The 18,052-nt window shown below is 44.1% G+C and overlaps 1 protein-coding gene and 1 long non-coding RNA gene across 7 annotated transcripts in view; one reads left to right on the top strand and one right to left on the bottom strand.

The window, feature by feature from the left end:
- Positions 1-18,052, top strand: part of CACNA2D2 (calcium voltage-gated channel auxiliary subunit alpha2delta 2) — a 577,811-nt gene that overhangs the window by 467,787 nt on the left and 91,972 nt on the right. For all 5 annotated transcript variants that reach the window (XR_014217283.1, XM_082214493.1, XM_082214492.1 and 2 more), the window contains one exon: positions 2,643-2,721. Coding sequence is in view for 4 of the 5 variants with exons in the window: in XM_082214493.1 (XP_082070619.1) it covers positions 2,643-2,721 (79 nt within the window). In the remaining variant the exon portion in view is untranslated. The remainder of the gene's footprint in view (positions 1-2,642; positions 2,722-18,052) is intronic.
- Positions 16,552-18,052, bottom strand: part of LOC309527722 — a 102,633-nt gene continuing 101,132 nt past the window's right edge. The window contains exon 4 of one of the 2 annotated variants that reach the window (XR_014217299.1): positions 16,552-17,738. This is a non-coding gene — a long non-coding RNA (uncharacterized lncRNA). The remainder of the gene's footprint in view (positions 17,739-18,052) is intronic. The other variant, XR_014217300.1, reaches the window with a different exon arrangement.

The following is an 18,052-nucleotide window of genomic DNA, read 5'->3' as shown; positions in this document are numbered from 1 at the left end:
AAGTGGCTAACTCATGCTTTATTGCAAGATTCCGCCTCATTTGGTGTGAGCTATTTAGACAGTTGATCTTCCTGCCTGTCTGCTCTCGTACTGAGCCACTGCCCCTTTAATGGGGCGTCTAACACGCTGGCACTGTTTTTATTACCTGCACCGACCTTGAAGTGCCAAAAAAGGTGGACAGAACTTCCTCTGAAACTTTGCACAGGCTGCTGCTACAGGAAAAGGTGCATCTTTGTCAACACTCCGGAGTTTGGGAGATATTCCATCACATGGGTGGGTGGGTGGGTGTATACACATACATACACACACACACACACACGCCTGCTGGGTGGAAGTACTCAAATGGCTTGGGCTTATTTTCTCCCTCCCTCCCTATATACAAGAGGGAAAGGAAATGGGTATGATCTCTAACATCTCTAACATCTGCTGCTTTTAAACCAGATGAGAGATCTCAATAGTGAGAAATGGGATACTGTACTGAAACATCATCTTCCTCGTCCAGCAGTTTGCAGAACAGTAAAGATCAGTGAAATGGTACACCAAAGCAAAATCCAGTTTCTGGCTCATGAATGTCTTCCCTTCTTTCACTTACTAGTGAAATCCTGATGCTTTTCAGCAGCTGCACAGTTCCTTCAAAGCATCTACACTTTCTGATTCATGGCTTGCACACAGAAAATCAGCTTTTCCATGTTTTTATTCTATTTCCAAACTCATTGTACCCGCATGCAGGCAACAAAGGAAAGAAATTGAGGGAGTGGGTACTGCTTACAACAGTAGCAACTCTTACCAATAGTAGTGAAATTTATTCCCTCTTGATCCCATTTGATGGAGAGTCCAGTGCTCTAGCACTTGTGTGATAAGACCCTTCCCAGATAATCTATAAATAATATGCACAAGTTTTCCTGTGGGCCTGTTGATTCAGGGGATAGAGGTCTCTCCACCCACATAACGGGTTCAGGAATGGCAGTCCATTTAGCTTGCAACTCATCTCACAATGATAAATGTGTGCTTGGCTTGGACTCAGAAACCTCTGCTGAGCCCAAACTCTGCATAAGACTTAAGACTGGATACAACCATATGTATTTAAAACCGAACAGTTGGACCTAGATCCCAAACGCATTTCATTCAGGAATGTGGTTTTGTCAACTTGTTGCTTTTCAATCTGCTTACTTCATTTTGCTTGAAAACTGAGGTTTCTTCATTGTGCCATTGGGAAACGAGTAGCTCCTAGCTTTGACAACCAGACAGAATAGATGTGACATGCATCTGTGCAAAGGTGTTGCTGAATAGCAGCACAATGATGTCCAGCATAATTTAAGCACTTTATGTTAGTGATGTGAATTGTTAAGTGATAAACCTGAACTGGTAAGTGATGAACAGCCATATTCACTTGCACCAGGTACTTGATCTTAGGACCAATCCAGGTGGCCACTGGGTTGGTGGCAGCTGCTTGAAAATTCATGGGCAGTTGCCATGACACACAGGGTTCTGCTTTTGCCATACCACTGCAAGAAAGGGTTTAGAGTGGCACCTGCTTGCTTGTGCCGAAGGGTGGGCGCATCACAGTATCTGGTACACATAGCTGATGGGAGCCAGCATGTGTTAGCATTTTTTCCACAACTGCCGCCCATCCAGTGGTTGTAGGAACAGACCCTTAAGTTAAGTACATCAAGGGCTTAACATTGTTGATGGGTCTTATAGTGTTGTGAGCCTCCTTGGTCCTTCTGGAGAATTTGTATTTACAAATAAATAATTTCCATTTTACTATTTAACATGGTGTAAGCAGGACACGGGTGGCGCTGTGGGTTAAACCACTGAGCATAGGGCTTGCTGTTCAGAAGGCTGGCGGTTCGAATACCCACTACGGGGTGAGCTCCTGTTGCTCGGTCCCAGCTCCTGCCAACCTAGCAGTTCGAAAGCACATCAAAGTGCAAGTAGATAAATAGGTACCACTCTGGCGGGAAGGTAAACGGCGTTTCTGTGTGCTGCTCTGGCTCACCAGAAGCGGCTTAGTCATGCCAATAAAGCGAGATGAGCGCCGCAACCCCAGAGTCAGCCACAACTGGACCCTAATGGTCAGGGGTCCCTTTACCTTTACCTTTAAGCTTTGGCTGTTTTGCTGGTTTTCTAGTTATCACTACAACAGGAGCAATGATCAAGAACTGTGCTTCCAAGCAGCAGGCTATAAATTACAGAGTACATGAAGCCACCCAGTTGCAGAGCATGTACTGCACCATTCAAGCATTTATCTTAGCACAGGGAAACTGGAAGGCATGGTAGCTGCTTGAACATTCCTTTTTTGTGTTTGCTTCCTCAGCTAGTTGGGTGCAGCCAGCTGCCACCATGTGCAAGATCAAACTTTTTGCCACACCTTAGAAAACGTATTTTTTAAAAAGTATATTTGGTGCAGGAGATGCATGGCCAGAGGGAGGGAGGTGCCATGCAGCTGCCATGCAGCCAGCGGTCATACAGATAAGTCCCTAGGAAGTACTTACCTGTAGAATCTCTATCTGCCATTTTCCTTTACAGGTGCTTGCATTTCAGATGCAAAATGTGTGCATTTATGGGCTAGGGTGTTGAAGGATGCTACCAATCTTACTTTCTTTATTAAAAAGAAATCACTCTTTTTTTCCTTTTCACAGGTGCGAGTGTTCACCTTTTCTGTTGGACAGCATAACTATGACGTCACTCCTCTGCAGTGGATGGCGTGTGCTAACAAAGGTAGGGAGAGTGGCTTAAGTACAGAATTACCTCTTGTTAGCCTGTCAAGCAGAATGTGAGAGGGGAGAAACTATCCTCTGCTGTGTCAGAAGAGGGGAGGGGAAAGTTAGCTTTCTGTTTTCCAGAGTAGACCAGTGTAAGCAACTCGCTCCACTGAGCCAGTGATGCTCAGCTATTATTCATAGTTTAATTGGTTTAGTTTTACATAATCAGCATGATTAGTGTGATATGTGCATGAACACAGTGAAGGCCAAGCAACATTTCTTATTCAAGAACCGGTAATCTCTGATGTGAACAATCCTGAGTCAGCCCACCCGGCATCCGGAATCAAGAAATGGACTGGCACATGTTCTAAGTATACTTTTTAAAGGAATGTTGCATGTGGAACATGGTACTGATAACTGATGTTTGCATACCCTGTATCTTGCATAAATTGACCCTAATAGCTCCACATTCCAAGGCCCTTGTCTGAACTTACTTGTTCCACTTCACCTACAGTCACCTGTAGTTATGCGTGGCCATTTGCAACAGAAAGTGGATGGAAATCCACTTTCAGATTCAAATCCAGGTGAAGTGTTGATAGACAACATGCAGTGTTGATAGACAACATCTCGGTCCACCGTTCCTGATCCTAAAGTGAGGCCAACATCTCTCTCCAAGGGAGTATCACCTTGTCCGGATTGGGACAACCATTTTTATAGCCCCTACTTGTTTAACTTTATACTTACTTCAGCTGGATCTCCTGGTCTCTAAGCCATCAGATTAATCTAGTGAATAGTCTTCAGCTATTACATTAGACCTTGTTTCAGTCACCTCTCCTAATTGTACAAAAACTATTCAGGTACCCAGTGCCTGAGAACACATCTTCCCAACATAGGTAGCAGGGGGTGTGAATTAACTAACTTTCATTCATACATTCTTAGATCTATAACCTGCCCTGTCCCATCATTCAGGACAACTTACATGCATTAATGAGACTTCCATCCCCAATGTCTGTTCTCCCTTTTCTCTCCTTCCACTCTAACATTAATTTGTGAAAATAGATCATAGGTCTCTTGTCTTCACTTGCCATCCAGAGACGCCGACAGGGAGCTTCTCTCCACTGGGCTAACTCCTTCCATGGCTACCAAGAGCTCAGCCAAGAGAACCAGCTGCTGTCTGTCTGCTCACCTAAGGAAAACTTGAGGCCAATATCTCAGCAGCAAAGTATATAAACAGTTTGGGCAAAGCACTTTGCTCTTTGGCAAAGAAAGGAAGCCTACTAGAAACAGGGAGGACGTTTCCGTAACAGCAAGCATTCTGTCACAGTATGTACTGCTTGGCTGAATATTCTGCACAGCTGCAGCACAGAGAAAACAAGAGCCTTCCCAGCATGCTGCCACTAATTATAGCTGCAGATAAATATAATATTTTTGTTTGTTTATATATTTTAGCATTTACAGGCCATATTTCTACTAAGAGGTGGCACCCAAAACAGTGTATGAAAGAGAGGTGGGGGAACTTCTGGCCCATGGGCTAGAGGCAGTCCAACTCCCTGCGTCCCCTCGTTGCCTCATGCACTTGTTTGCATTAGCCCTACCTAAGACTGGGATGTGGCCTCTAGAAGGGTAGCTACGTGGGTGGCGCTGTGGGTTAAACCACAGAGCCTAGGACTTGCCGATCAGAAGGTCGGCGGTTCGAATCCCTGCAACGGCGTGAGCTCCCGTTGCTCAGTCCCTGCTCCTGCCCACCTAGCAGTTCGAAAGCACGTCAGAGTGCAAGTAGATAAATAGGTACCGCTCCGGCGGGAAGGTAAATGGCATTTCCGTGCGCTGCTCTGGTTCGCCAGAAGCGGCTTAGTCATGCTGGCCACATGACCCAGAAGCTGTATGCCGGCTCCCTCGGCCAGTAAAGCGAGATGAGCGCCGCAACCCCAGAGTCGGTCATGACTGGACCAAATGGTCAGGGGTCCCCTTTACCTTTACCTTTACCTTTTAAGACTGGGATGTGGCCTCTAGAAGGGTAGCTACAAGGGAATGCCTCCCTCAGGCTACAAAGGAGTTTGTAGGGCAGCAGTTGAAGAAGGAGCAAAAAGGGTTTTCTTGTGTGTTTCCTTGTGGCTGATTAGCTGTTTTCCCTGTGTAAAGGTCAGAGGGGGCAGGGTTTCTGTTGAGGCAGGGGATTAGCTGTGGGAGGAGCTTATCAGAGTTTGTAGGGCAGCAGTTGAAGAAGGAGCAAAAAGGGTTTTCTTGTGTGTTTCCTTGTGGCTGATTAGCTGTTTTCCCTGTGTAAAGGTCAGAGGGGGCAGGGTTTCTGTTGAGGCAGGGGATTAGCTGTGGGAGGAGCTTATCAGAGTTTGTAGGGCAGCAGTTGAAGAAGGAGCAAAAAGGGTTTTCTTGTGTGTGTGTGTTTCCTTGTGGCTGATTAGCTGTTTTCCCTGTGTAAAGGTCAGAGGGGGCAGGGTTTCTGTTGAGGCAGGGGATTAGCTGTGGGAGGAGCTTATCAGAGTTTGTAGGGCAGCAGTTGAAGAAGGAGCAAAAAGGGTTTTCTTGTGTGTTTCCTTGTGGCTGATTAGCTGTTTTCCCTGTGTAAAGGTCAGAGGGGGCAGGGTTTCTGTTGAGGCAGGGGATTAGCTGTGGGAGGAGCTTATCAGAGTTTGTAGGGCAGCAGTTGAAGAAGGAGCAAAAAGGGTTTTCTTGTGTGTTTCCTTGTGGCTGATTAGCTGTTTTCCCTGTGTAAAGGTCAGAGGGGGCAGGGTTTCTGTTGAGGCAGGGGATTAGCTGTGGGAGGAGCTTATCAGAGTTTGTAGGGCAGCGGCGAGCGCCTAGCGGCGCGCGCAGTTGTACCCATCTTTTAGATTTAGGGGAGCTAGTCTCAAACGTTTGTTGGGGGAGACCTAGGTTTTTTTGTGGGGGAAGTTATTTGTCCTGTCTTCAAGCTTTTTATGATGGAGGACCTCTGTAGCCACCCCCAACGACACAATCTCAAGATGGAAGGGGAGGGAACAGCTGCAGTCGCCTGCGATTCCTGCGCAATGTTTGCCATCTTGCCAAAGGTTGCAGGCAGCTTTACCTGCAGCAATTGCATGTTGATTGCCCTTTTAAAAGACAAAGTCCAGCAACTGGAGGAACGTGTAGCTACGCTCCAAAGAATTAGAGAGCTGGAGCTCTTCTTGGAAGCAACAGAGCACACCGTCCCCACCAAGGAGGAGACAGGGGACTCCCCTGAGAAGGAGGCTAATTCACCAACTCAGGAGCCAGATATATGGAGAAACGTGACTCAAAGAAGTAGGAGGCCCAGGGTTCACTCTGATTGTTTAGAAATACACAATCGCTTTGAGGTCCTTTCCCCTAGCATGGAAGACGAAGAGCAGACTCCATTTGAGGATCTCTCCCTCATTACAGTCGATCAGGTATATGAAGACGAGCAGCAAAGTCAGTCCTCAGGGAATGTGCAGGCGACCTTGGAACGGACAGCTCACGGAAGAACCCCGACCAAACCCAAGAGGAGGCGTGTAGTGGTGATAGGGGATTCCCTACTGAGGGGAACAGAAGCAGTGATCTGTGGGCCTGACAAGATGTCTCGGGAAGTGTGCTGTCTCCCTGGGGCTAAGATCCAAGATGTAACTGAACGACTGCAAGGAATCATAAAACCCACTGACGAATACCCCTTCCTCTTGGTTCATGTGGGAACCAATGACACTGCAAGCAATAGCCTCCAGAAGATCAAAAGAGACTACGAGGCTCTCGGCAGGAAATTGAAGCAACTAAATGCACAAATTGTCATCTCGTCTGTCCTCCCAGTTGAACGACGTGGCCCAGGGAGAGAGGGGAAAATAGTGGAAGTGAACAGCTGGCTTCGCAAATGGTGTAAACAGGAACGGTTTGGATTCTTAGATCACGGACTGCAGTTTCTTGAAGATGGACTTCTGGCAAGTGATGGGCTGCACCTCACAACGGTTGGGAGAAATGTTTTTGCCAAAAATCTCAGAAACCTCATCAGGAGGGCTTTAAACTGACTAATGTGGGGGAGGGAGACAGTGCTCCTGAAGGTAGGAGTCTATCAATTAATGAAGATGATCATCCAAATGTCATAGACCAAATGGAGCAAACAGCACGCGGACCTAGTGGTGGGAGGAAAAAATCCTTAAATAAGAGACACGGGGGAATGATTAATGGACTTCAATGTCTGTACACTAATGCACAAAGCATGGGAAATAAACAAGATGAGCTCGAGCTCTTGGTACAGCAAACTAAATATGACATAATAGGCATCACTGAAACCTGGTGGGATAAGTCCCACGATTGGAATGTAATAATGGGGGGATACAATCTATTTCAGAGAAACAGACCAGACAAAAAAGGAGGAGGAGTGGCGTTATATGTCAGGGATGTGTATACCTGTGAAGAGATCCAAGATTTAGAACCTCGAAGCCAAAGTGAGAGCATTTGGGTCAAAATTAAGGGAGAGAAGAATAACAGAGACCTCATTGTGGGAGTTTACTATAGATCCCCAAGCCAAACGGAGGACATAGATGATGCCTTCCTGGAACAGATGGCCAAGCATGCAAAAGGAAGGGAGATAGTAGTAATGGGGGACTTCAATTACCCGGATATTTGTTGGACGTCAAACTCAGCCAAGAGCATAAGGTCAAACAGATTCCTCACTGGCCTTGCAGACAACTTCATTGTCCAGAAAGTGGGAGAAGCAACAAGAGGAACAGCCATTTTAGATCTGGTCCTAACCAATGTTGATGACCTGGTTAGTGGGGTAGATGTGGAAGGATCATTAGGCGCGAGTGATCATGCTCTTCTGAAGTTTACTATACAGCGGAAAGAAGCAGCCAAGCATACTAGGGCTCAATTTCTTGACTTTAAGAAAGCCGACTTCATAAAACTTAGGGAAGTGCTGGGTGAGATCCCATGGACAGCAATACTAAAAGGAAAGGGAGTTCATGATGGCTGGGAGTTTGTTAAGAGGGAGATAGTAAAAGCACAACGTCAGGCAATACCAATGAGACGGAAACATGGAAGGTGCCTAAAGAAACCAGGGTGGCTATCTAAAGAACTTTTAACTGAATTAAGATTAAAAAAGGATGTGTACAAAAAATGGAAAAGGGGGGAAACCACCAAAGAGGAATTCAAACAAATAGCCAGCACGTGTAGACACAAAGTCAGAAAAGCTAAAGCACAGAATGAACTCAGGCTTGCTAGAGAGGTTAAAAGCAACAAAAAAGGCTTTTATGGGTATGTTCGTAGCAAAAGGAAGAACAAAGAAACAGTGGGGTCACTCAGAGGAGAAGATGGTGAAATGCAAACAGGGGACACAGAAAGGGCTGAACTCCTCAATGCCTTCTTTACCTCAGTCTTCTCCAATAAAGAAAACAATGCCCGACCTGAAGAATTTGGAGCAAATGTTTCAGCAAAGGAAACACAGCCCAGAATAACTAAGGAGATAGTACAAGAATATTTGGCTAGTTTAGATGTATTCAAGTCTCCAGGGCCAGATGAACTGCATCCAAGAGTATTAAAAGAACTGGCAGATGTGATCTCAGAACCACTGGCAGTCATCTTTGAGAATTCCTGGAGAACAGGCGAAGTCCCGGCAGACTGGAGGAGGGCAAATGTTGTCCCTATTTTCAAAAAGGGGAAAAGAGAGGACCCAAATAATTACCGCCCAGTCAGTCTGACATCAATAGCAGGGAAGATTCTGGAGCAGATCATTAAGCAAACAGTCTGTGAGCACCTAGAAAGGAATGCTGTGATCACCAATAGTCAGCATGGATTTCTGAAAAATAAGTCATGTCAGACTAACCTGATCTCGTTTTTTGACAGAATTACAAGCCTGGTAGATGAAGGGAACGCAGTGGATGTAGCCTACCTTGATTTCAGCAAGGCATTTGACAAGGTGCCTCATGATATTCTTGTAAAGAAGCTGGTAAAATGTGGTCTTGACTATGCTACCACTCAGTGGATTTGTAACTGGCTGACTGACCGAACCCAAAGGGTGCTCATCAATGGTTCCTCTTCATCCTGGAGAAGAGTGACTAGTGGGGTGCCACAGGGTTCTGTCTTGGGCCCGGTCTTATTCAACATCTTTATCAACGACTTGGATGATGGACTCAAGGGCATCCTGATCAAATTTGCAGATGACACCAAACTGGGAGGGGTGGCTAACACCCCAGAGGACAGGATCACACTTCAAAACGACCTTGACAGATTAGAGAACTGGGCAAAAAGAAACAAGATGAATTTTAACAGGGAGAAATGTAAAGTATTGCACTTGGGCAAAAAAAAATGAGAGGCACAAATACAAGATGGGTGACACCTGGCTTGAGAGCAGTACATGTGAAAAGGATCTAGGAGTCTTGGTTGACCACAAACTTGACATGAGCCAACAGTGTGACGCGGCAGCTAAAAAAGCCAATGCAATTCTGGGCTGCATCAATAGGAGTATAGCATCTAGATCAAGGGAGGTAATAGTGCCACTGTATTCTGCTCTGGTCAGACCACACCTGGAGTACTGTGTCCAGTTCTGGGCACCACAATTCAAGAAGGACACTGACAAACTGGAACGTGTCCAGAGGAGGGCAACCAAAATGGTCAAAGGCCTGGAAACAATGCCTTATGAGGAACGGCTAAGGGAGCTGGGCATGTTTAGCCTGGAGAAGAGGAGGTTAAGGGGTGATATGATAGCCATGTTCAAATATATAAAAGGATGTCACATAGAGGAGGGAGAAAGGTTGTTTTCTGCTGCTCCAGAGAAGCGGACACGGAGCAATGGATCCAAACTACAAGAAAGAAGATTCCACCTAAACATTAGGAAGAACTTCCTGACAGTAAGAGCTGTTCGACAGTGGAATTTGCTGCCAAGGAGTGTGGTGGAGTCTCCTACTTTGGAGGTCTTTAAGCAGAGGCTTGACAACCATATGTCAGGAGTGCTCTGATGGTGTTTCCTGCTTGGCAGGGGGTTGGACTCGATGGCCCTTGTGGTCTCTTCCAACTCTATGATTCTATGATTCTATGATTCTATGATTCTAAGGATTCCTCCCCTTGTTGTAAAACAGTCAAAATTTTGGACTCTAAGCCGCAAACATAAAGAAATCATTCATCGACATCATCAAGAAACCAGACACACAATAAGAATCATGGAGCATCACTTGATAAAATAATTCATAAACGGGGGGAAACAGCTGCTGTTAAAAACATCCAGGTAATCCTGTGGGGAACATACCAAGTTTTCCCTTGCCAATGAAAGGTAAACAGGGTAAGGGTCAAATAAAGACCAAGTGTTCCATTGTGTAGGTGCCACAGCTCCATAGCTCCATTTCCTCACAGCTCTCATGCCTGAAAAGGAAGGGGGAATAGCAAGATGCGGATCTGGGTTGGAGGGGAAATGGCACATGCCCCATGGGCTAAAGGCTTGTTCGTCATCATGCATGAAGCATCTAGTGTTCTGCAGTTTACCTCTTGCATTTAAATTTGTGCAGGACAATCATTTGCCATTTATACTTTTCCCTCAGGGAGAAAAATGGGATAAAGCACTGTGTGTGTGTGCATTCAAAACATTTTTTGGATACCTTTCTAAACAAATTCAAAAACCCACAGTAGGGCAACGCCTTTATTAGGCAAACCAAAATGTCACAAAGTAGCATGCAGGCTTTTTGAGTTCTGCAGAACTCTTCGTCAAGCTAGATGGTGAACAAAGCAATGGAGGGAGGAGAGGACCAAAAAAGTGTGCAGGGTTTGAGCCATGCAGTCTGCATCAGGCCACAATTATAAAGCACAAAAACTAAAAGATATAGTGTTGTTTAAACTTTTTAAAATTACAAAATTCAGAGATAAGCAACATCTTAAAATATAAAACAGCCAGCAAAAACAAATGATCAAAACCCCAACAAAGCAACAGTAAATCAAAAGATGAGCAGCATATTGAATAAAATAAGACCACACCAGTTAAAAGCCATTTGGATCAGTAGTAGTTTATTGTACTGGATCTCTTTCTGCTTCTTTAAAAGTATGCAAGGTCATATATTACACAGATGAAAGGTTCTGTGTAACTTAAAAGCTTGCATGTTGTTATGCTAACAGATTAGGATATCACTTTCCAGATTTTGTCTCTTATTCTGCAAAACCAGTATGGCAGCATCTGCCTATGCTTTACAAAGGCCTCCCTCTTGTTCCCTGCTGTCCACCCCTCCCATTCGCTGCCGTCTGAAGTTCCCTTTGTTCATCACATTCAGTCCCCTTTAATCTCCTTCACCTTCCTCTGTATCTGAAGCCTCCTGTCTCTGCCTCTCATTTATCCAAGATTGCCTCATCTGCCCTTTTGTTCAGCAGCTCTGGCTTTCCTTTCACACCTCCTGTATCTGTCAGCAGATGGTGGAGGCCTGTGAACCTTTGGGCTTGCAGTAATCCATCTTCCCATTGTCCTGTCCCATGAGAATACCTTTGGTCATTCATGCTCAAATTCCTATTTCTCTTCTTCTCTCCTTCGGTTCCTGGCCTTTTCAGCCTCACCTGAGTTGTGGTGACTTTCTATCAGCTGTACATGTAGTAGCTAATTCTCATTGGGGTTCGAATTATTTTTATTTATTTATTTTTATTTTATTTACAACATAGTCCACAACAACTCATACATACAAACAAACCCACCACCATTGACAATTTAATTATCAAAATTAAACTCCTATCCCCTTACACACACAAAATAAAATTAAAATAAAAGACTTCCTTTATCCTGTAAATGGCCTCCATATTTAATTCTTGTATACTGTTTCTTTTATATGCGGTTATTACAATTTTTCCTAATTATGACTTTTAAAACCGCAAAGTCTCCTATAGAAATTAATCAAAACAAGTCCAGGTGTATATTTTGGGGCACTGTTTGGTAAAGTATTCTCTGCATTTTCCCCATTCTCTTTGGAATTCTTGTCTGGGTTGTCCCCTAATTGTCTCTGTTAATCTGGCCAATTCAGTATAATCTATTAATTTATCCTGCCATTCCTTTTTTGTTGGCACAAATTCTTTTTTCCAATTTCTGGCAATTAAGGTCCTCGCCGCGCCTGTGGCATACAGGAATATTTTCCGATCCTCTTTTGCTATACCTGTGTCTGCTATTCCTAATAGGAAAGCTTCTGTATTTTTCACAAAGTTATATTTAAACTTTTTTTTTAAGATCATCATATACTATATTCCAGATTTATTACTGTTATGTACTGAGCTGAATAGGATCCAAAATGCAGCAGTCTGATTGGTCCTAGAACAATAGGATTCAGAATGCAGCAGTCTGATTGGTCCACAGGAGCCACCCAATCCAGCTCCAGGTGGAAGTGAATCCACGACCTGATTGGTCTACAGGAGAATCCTGGAATTAGCCAATCACGTGAGGCCCATTGTGTAAATAATGTATATAAAGCAGACATTATGGGGGAACTTCCATTCCTCCTCACCGCTATGAGCTGAATAAAGAGCATGAAATCCACTCTCAAGTATATTTCAATTACAATGCTTTTTCAGGATGCCTTCATGTGTTTGTATCAGGGCATCTTACTTAGCAGCCTTTATTGCACGTCTTTGTATGCATGGAAGTGCTTTGGTTTCCTCTGCATCCCAGCACAGGAGCTTGCCAAGAGAGGCATCCCAGAGCTTTGATGCATGCACTCATATCAGGCAGACATGTGGCTGTTGCCATTTTCTGACGACTTCCTTGCACATTTCCCCCACTCCCACATCATCACATCAAGTGAAATAATGTCAGCAGCAATTGTCATAATCTGTTTTCAGCATTTCGTTGATCAGGCTTGAGGAGCTCTTCACCAGAGGCACAACTGCTTCCTGCCTCAACTGCTTAACTTGATTAATTAATTTGTACTAAGACAGAGCTTGCTAGGGTTTAGCCCCAGAAACTGTTGTCAGTGTCATGGCTCAACTCCAGGGCATTTGAAGAAATAATGAAGAATAAGGGGCCTTTGATGATGAATGTTTGTGCCAAAATAGATTTCTTAGTCTTTAAGGTGCTACAGGACTTTGTCACACAGCAGCACAGAATTTATCTCCTTTGTGCTTGTGAGGGCTGCCTTATCACCGAGTAAACAAACCCTTCTACACCCAACTGGCGTTAATCGGGAGGCCCTTGTGATCTGTTTTAACTGTTTTTAATATTGCCTAATGATGTAAGCCACACTGGGGCATCATGATGAAGGCTGGTGAAGGCCAGCAAGAAATCTAGCAAATAATAATCAGAGTGATTTCCTAGAAGACATCATTGCCAGCACCTTCATCTTAGAAAGCAAGCTCTGTGGTTAACCCTGTCAGGGTTAAAGGAGCCCAGAGGTCATTTTGGACCAGTGGCCACATACTGAATTTTTAGAGAGTGCTGTAGGCACCAGTCACAAAAGGCCTGCCATGCAGGGATGGCAAAATAAAAAAGTAAAGTAACAACCCCCTCAAGCAACCTTATACTTACAGTATGAAGTCAGCTATGTTCTGCTGGCCCTGACTGTGGCGATCACACAGTATTGGCCACACACAAACCCAGTTATGTTGTTGATTTCTAATAACAACAAGGAGCATTCCTCAGTACCAGGAAAATATAGTCGGGGGCACCTGCCCAGAGGCGCCAGTGAAAGCCTTTGTGGGCACCAAGATGCCTTTGGGTGCTAAGTTGATGACCTCTAAATTAGACGTCACATATTCATATCATAAAACACCAGTGGGTTTTGTGTGGGTTTTTTAAAACAAAAAGCAGCCCCAGGCATCTATTTGGATTGAAGGGGTTGGGGCAGGAGCTGCTTAATACTTAACTCTGCCAGCCACATTTCTGCTCCAAATTGTTCCTCAGCCACATTCCACCCCACATTTTCTTGGAAATGCTACTTGTCTTCTCAAGATTTTGGTCTTCCAAGGCTGATTTCCATTTTTTACAGCCGCAAATTCTTCATGGCAATATAATTGCATGTAGCATCTACTTTACCACTGGTAAAGGTAAAGGTAAAGGACCCCGACAGTTAAGTCCAGTTGCGAACGACTCTGGGGTTGCGGCGCTCATCTCTCCAACGTTTGTCCGGAGACAGTTTTTCCAGGTCATGTGGCCAGCATGACTAAGCCGCTTCTGGTGAAACCAGAACAGTGCACAGAAACGCCGTTTACCTTCCCACCAGAGTGGTACCTATTTATCTACTTGCACTTTGACGTGCTTTCGAACTGCTATGTTGGCAGGAGCTGGGACTGAGCAACAGGAGCTCACCCCATCGCGGGGATTCCAGCCGCCAACCTTCCGATTGGCAAGCCCTGGGCTCAGTGGTTTACACCACAGCAAAGGAATAGATTTTGGCAGCCATTTATGTTGTCAAGGTCCTATTGTTGGCTTTGGTTTCCTTTCATTATTTTCCTCCCTGACAACTATATGACCATCCCAACTGTGGCTTTCACTTGCCTCCCTGTGTTTTCTCAGTGACCTTTTGGAAACCTATTTAGTGCCCTCCCCTATGGATGAAGGCTCTGTTATCCCCTTCTCTCTCCCTGTGCCCTTTGTTCTGAGTGGCATGAGGAGGAGGAGCTGAGCCTTTGCTTCTCGAGAGCTTTGCCGTCTCCTGCTGCTAGTGCCCCCAGGCCTCTGGTTCTGACATCAAAGGCATTTTGAGAGCAATAGTGGCATCACATGCAGGAAGGAGCTCCACTGAAAACAGGAGGCACTCCTGAACCAGAAAGAAATGAGTTTAGGCAGATAAAGCAAGAGGGATCTCCAACTGTTTGTTACTGGCTACCACTTTAAGTTTACTTACGAACAAGAATAAAAGGGGCATATAATTTAAGAATATGAGGACAAGGGAGTCCACTCTCTCTTTTTTATATATATAATACGTTTTATTAATTTTAGCATACAAAAATTTTAAGACATACCACACAAATTATTATACATATATCCTTATTTGGACTTCCTTCAGCATATATGATAGCTTTCCGTCTTAATTATTTCTCCTGCAATTCTTAACTTACTATTGCCTTAACATTTTCTAACAAATCATTTCTTCCTTTCCATTTTTACAATATTTCTTAAATTACTCCTCACAGAACTTATTGTAGTCCTACAAACGTGATTTGATCATCACAAATACTTTTCAGATACTCAGTAAATTTAGTCCAGTCTTCGGTAAACCTCTGGTCTCGCCGGTCCCAGATCCTTCCTTTTAGCTTATCTAATTCTGAGTCCACTCTCATTGTATTCCAGCAATTGAATAGGATGCAAGAATGATACAGTTGTCAAGAAGAAGCTCTAGGTCTAGGAGGAAAATTTGTATTGAGGGGAAATGTTTGCTGTTCGTTAAAGCACCATAATATGAATCTGGACTTCTTGATTGCCCCTAGGAGTAACTTTTTCAACCTTTACAACTATGGCCTGGTTCATATTATGTCATGCTTCAGTTACATTACCGAACAGGAGTACCGTAAGTTCCAGGAGAAGCTTTCTATGTGAGCAGTAATATTGAGACTTTGGGAAGTTTTGCAATATCGTTTAATTTACATTTATACACACTGGGCATGGTAGATTAGCATACCCCCAAAAAAATTGGGGAGAAAACTTTGGGGCACCCCACATCATCCCACTGACCCCGTTGCTCACCAGCTTGCCCCCTCCCTGCCGCCGACCCCTTGTAGGTTCCACGCCTTTACCCAGGGTTCTGTTTCCTTGGAATGAAGGATGGTGGAGCCTGTTGTGTCCTTATGATATATGCTTTATTTACAGAGCATTGACACCCCAGAAAGGTCTTGCTTCTCCCATAGCCACAGCTATGGGAATCAAACAGGAATCGGGCATAGCTGTGTCTCTCCCAGACGCCCAGCCTGCCGCTTCTCACTTCTAGCTCTCACACATAACTCCCAACTCTGGCCTTTGTCTTTCTAACTACCAGGGCTTTTTTCCAGCCGGAAATTGCTTCCGGCACCTCTAAGGTGGGCACCATTGTCATTATAAGAGAACAATGGTGAGTTCCAGCACCTCTTTTTCTAGATTGATAGCGCTGCTAACTATCATTTTTCATCTGGCACAGAGCCACTTCCTTTGTTCCTTTAATGGCCCAAACTTAGAGGGCCTGGCTACTCCAGGAATTCAATCCATGCTGGATACAGAAATTAGAAGGGGGCCAGGTATACAATCTACCTCCCACAAACTCATAGCAATAATGTATTACAGTAATACCTCAAGTTACAAATGCCTCAGGTTACAAACGCTTCAGTTCACAAACTCCGCTAACCTGGAAGAGTTACTTCGAGTTGAGAACTTTGCCCCAGGATGAGAACGGAAATTATGTGCTGGCAGCACAGCGGTAGCAAGAGGCCCCATTAGCAAAAGCACGTCTCTAGTTAAGAACAGTTTCAGGTTAAGAACGGACCTCTGGAACAAATTAAGTTCGTAACTAGAGGTACCACTGTAGATCCAAGAGAAGTACTAGCCTTTACTTGCATGCACTGCAGCTTGAATGTTTGTATTACTATTTCCCCATATAACCACTTAACGGCTGGGGTAGGCAGCCTTAGAGCAGCATTTTTGTAGATCGAGTAGTACATTGGGGTCTGGGATGATAGATAGTCCTGTGCTACTTATAGCCAAATGCACATCTCAAGGATGTACTAACATATTTAAGCATTATTGTTCTTCCACTCTTCAGCCAAAAAAGTCTCCAGAGTGACTTATGGATCAGTCTTTTTAAAAACCAAGACAATCCCAGTCCTCAGGTTTACACAATGAAAGTAGAAAATACTGTATAAAACAACTTTTATTGGAAAAGTTCTGCCTAACAGCAACTATTTCCTAGAACATTAAACTTGAAAAGCAACAGAAACCAGACAAACTTTAACAAGAAACTAATGACCTTCTATGTGAATAAATAAAACAAAATAAATTACACATTCAAGTTTTGTGCAATGCCTTTGTGTACAAAGAGGGAAAATCATAGTTCTACAAGCTCATCATGTCAGTAAATATTTTATACAATTAAGTTTCTCAAGGATTATTAAAACATGTGAACAGAAAATGTGTGAGAGAAATTGCCATTGTATCTTATTCATTCTTCCATCATTTGGCACTTGTTTTCTGTCAGTGCCTCTGTTTCCCTGTCTACAGAAAATAATGGCACAGTGTCCTTCATTTATTGTGGATGAATTTACCATAAATGAAGTTGTAGAGAAATAGATAAAAATGTCATATACAGAGTTCATGGGGGGCTGCTAAACAGATATGGTAACTAAATAGGCAGATGCTTCAGAGTGATGGGCAGCACTGTGGACAGCTAGGTTCACAGATGCTATAGATGGGCCAATAGTTGCACTGGGTAGAGTAGTTCACTAATGTGCTTGATGGACAGATGCCATAGACCAGTAGATAGAGCAACAGACATTTGCTGTAAAAGCCTCGGATGCTAAATGGACTGTAGTTATTATTATTATTATTGCTGCTGCTGCTCTCAAGTTGGCCTCCTGCTCTTTCCATCATGTGGCATTCCCCTTGGAAAGACGTGGAAGATTTTAGCTACAACCATCCTGGGCAGCAGCTGCAGAGCAAGCAATGCCGGTTCAGCGCCTGCTATTTGATGTGCATTTTGTTTGTGTTTGCAAGAGACATCAGGCTGCTGGCCAGCTCTTCCGTGAGATCAGTTAACTCAGGGAGAAACAAGCTGGAGGTGTTTTTCCCCCTGCCTTAAAGGAAAATCTCCCTCTGCTGGGTAACTGTCCTTAGACGCTTTTTCAAAGCTACAACGAAATGCAAGCTATATTTCTTTCTGCCGCTGTTGTGAACCTTTTACTGGCTTCAGAAATGCTGGAGTGACATTACTGAGGTTGCAGCAACAAACCTAAAAACAGGAATTTGACTTCTTCATCTCAGTGTTTGCTTGACCTGTACGTTCATGGTGGGTGGCAAGCAGGCATTAGCTACCTGGTTGGGGACTGTAAAACAATTTGAACTATTGCAGGAGTAGCGGAAGCTGCTGTTTTCCAAGGGCTGATTGCTTGTTGTTCACTCAGTATTTATAGGCTCTTCTGTAACAAAAAGTTATCAGGTCAGGGTGTACTCTGGTTTCTCTTCAGATCATAAAAAAGCTATCAGGGCAACTTATGGAATAAAAACAAACATGTTAAAAACAACAAGTTAAGGAGTATGCTAATAAAATGTACAGAAAGGCCAATCCTCCGGGTACCATGAGTCCAAGCTATGAAGGGCCTTGAAGTGAAAAAGCAGCACTTTGAATTGGGCTCAGAAACGGAATGGGGACCAGTTAAGACGACAATGGCATATTTGTAATGCTCAGGCCCTAACTGTTCCCCTGCGAAAAATTTCACCTCACGTCACTATT

Source organism: Podarcis vaucheri (assembly GCF_965113315.1).
Source record: "Podarcis vaucheri genome assembly, chromosome: 2".
Classification (NCBI taxonomy): Eukaryota; Metazoa; Chordata; class Lepidosauria; order Squamata; family Lacertidae; genus Podarcis; species Podarcis vaucheri.
The sequence above is the reverse complement of the archived record's forward strand: the minus strand, read 5'-3'. Positions and strand labels throughout refer to the sequence as shown.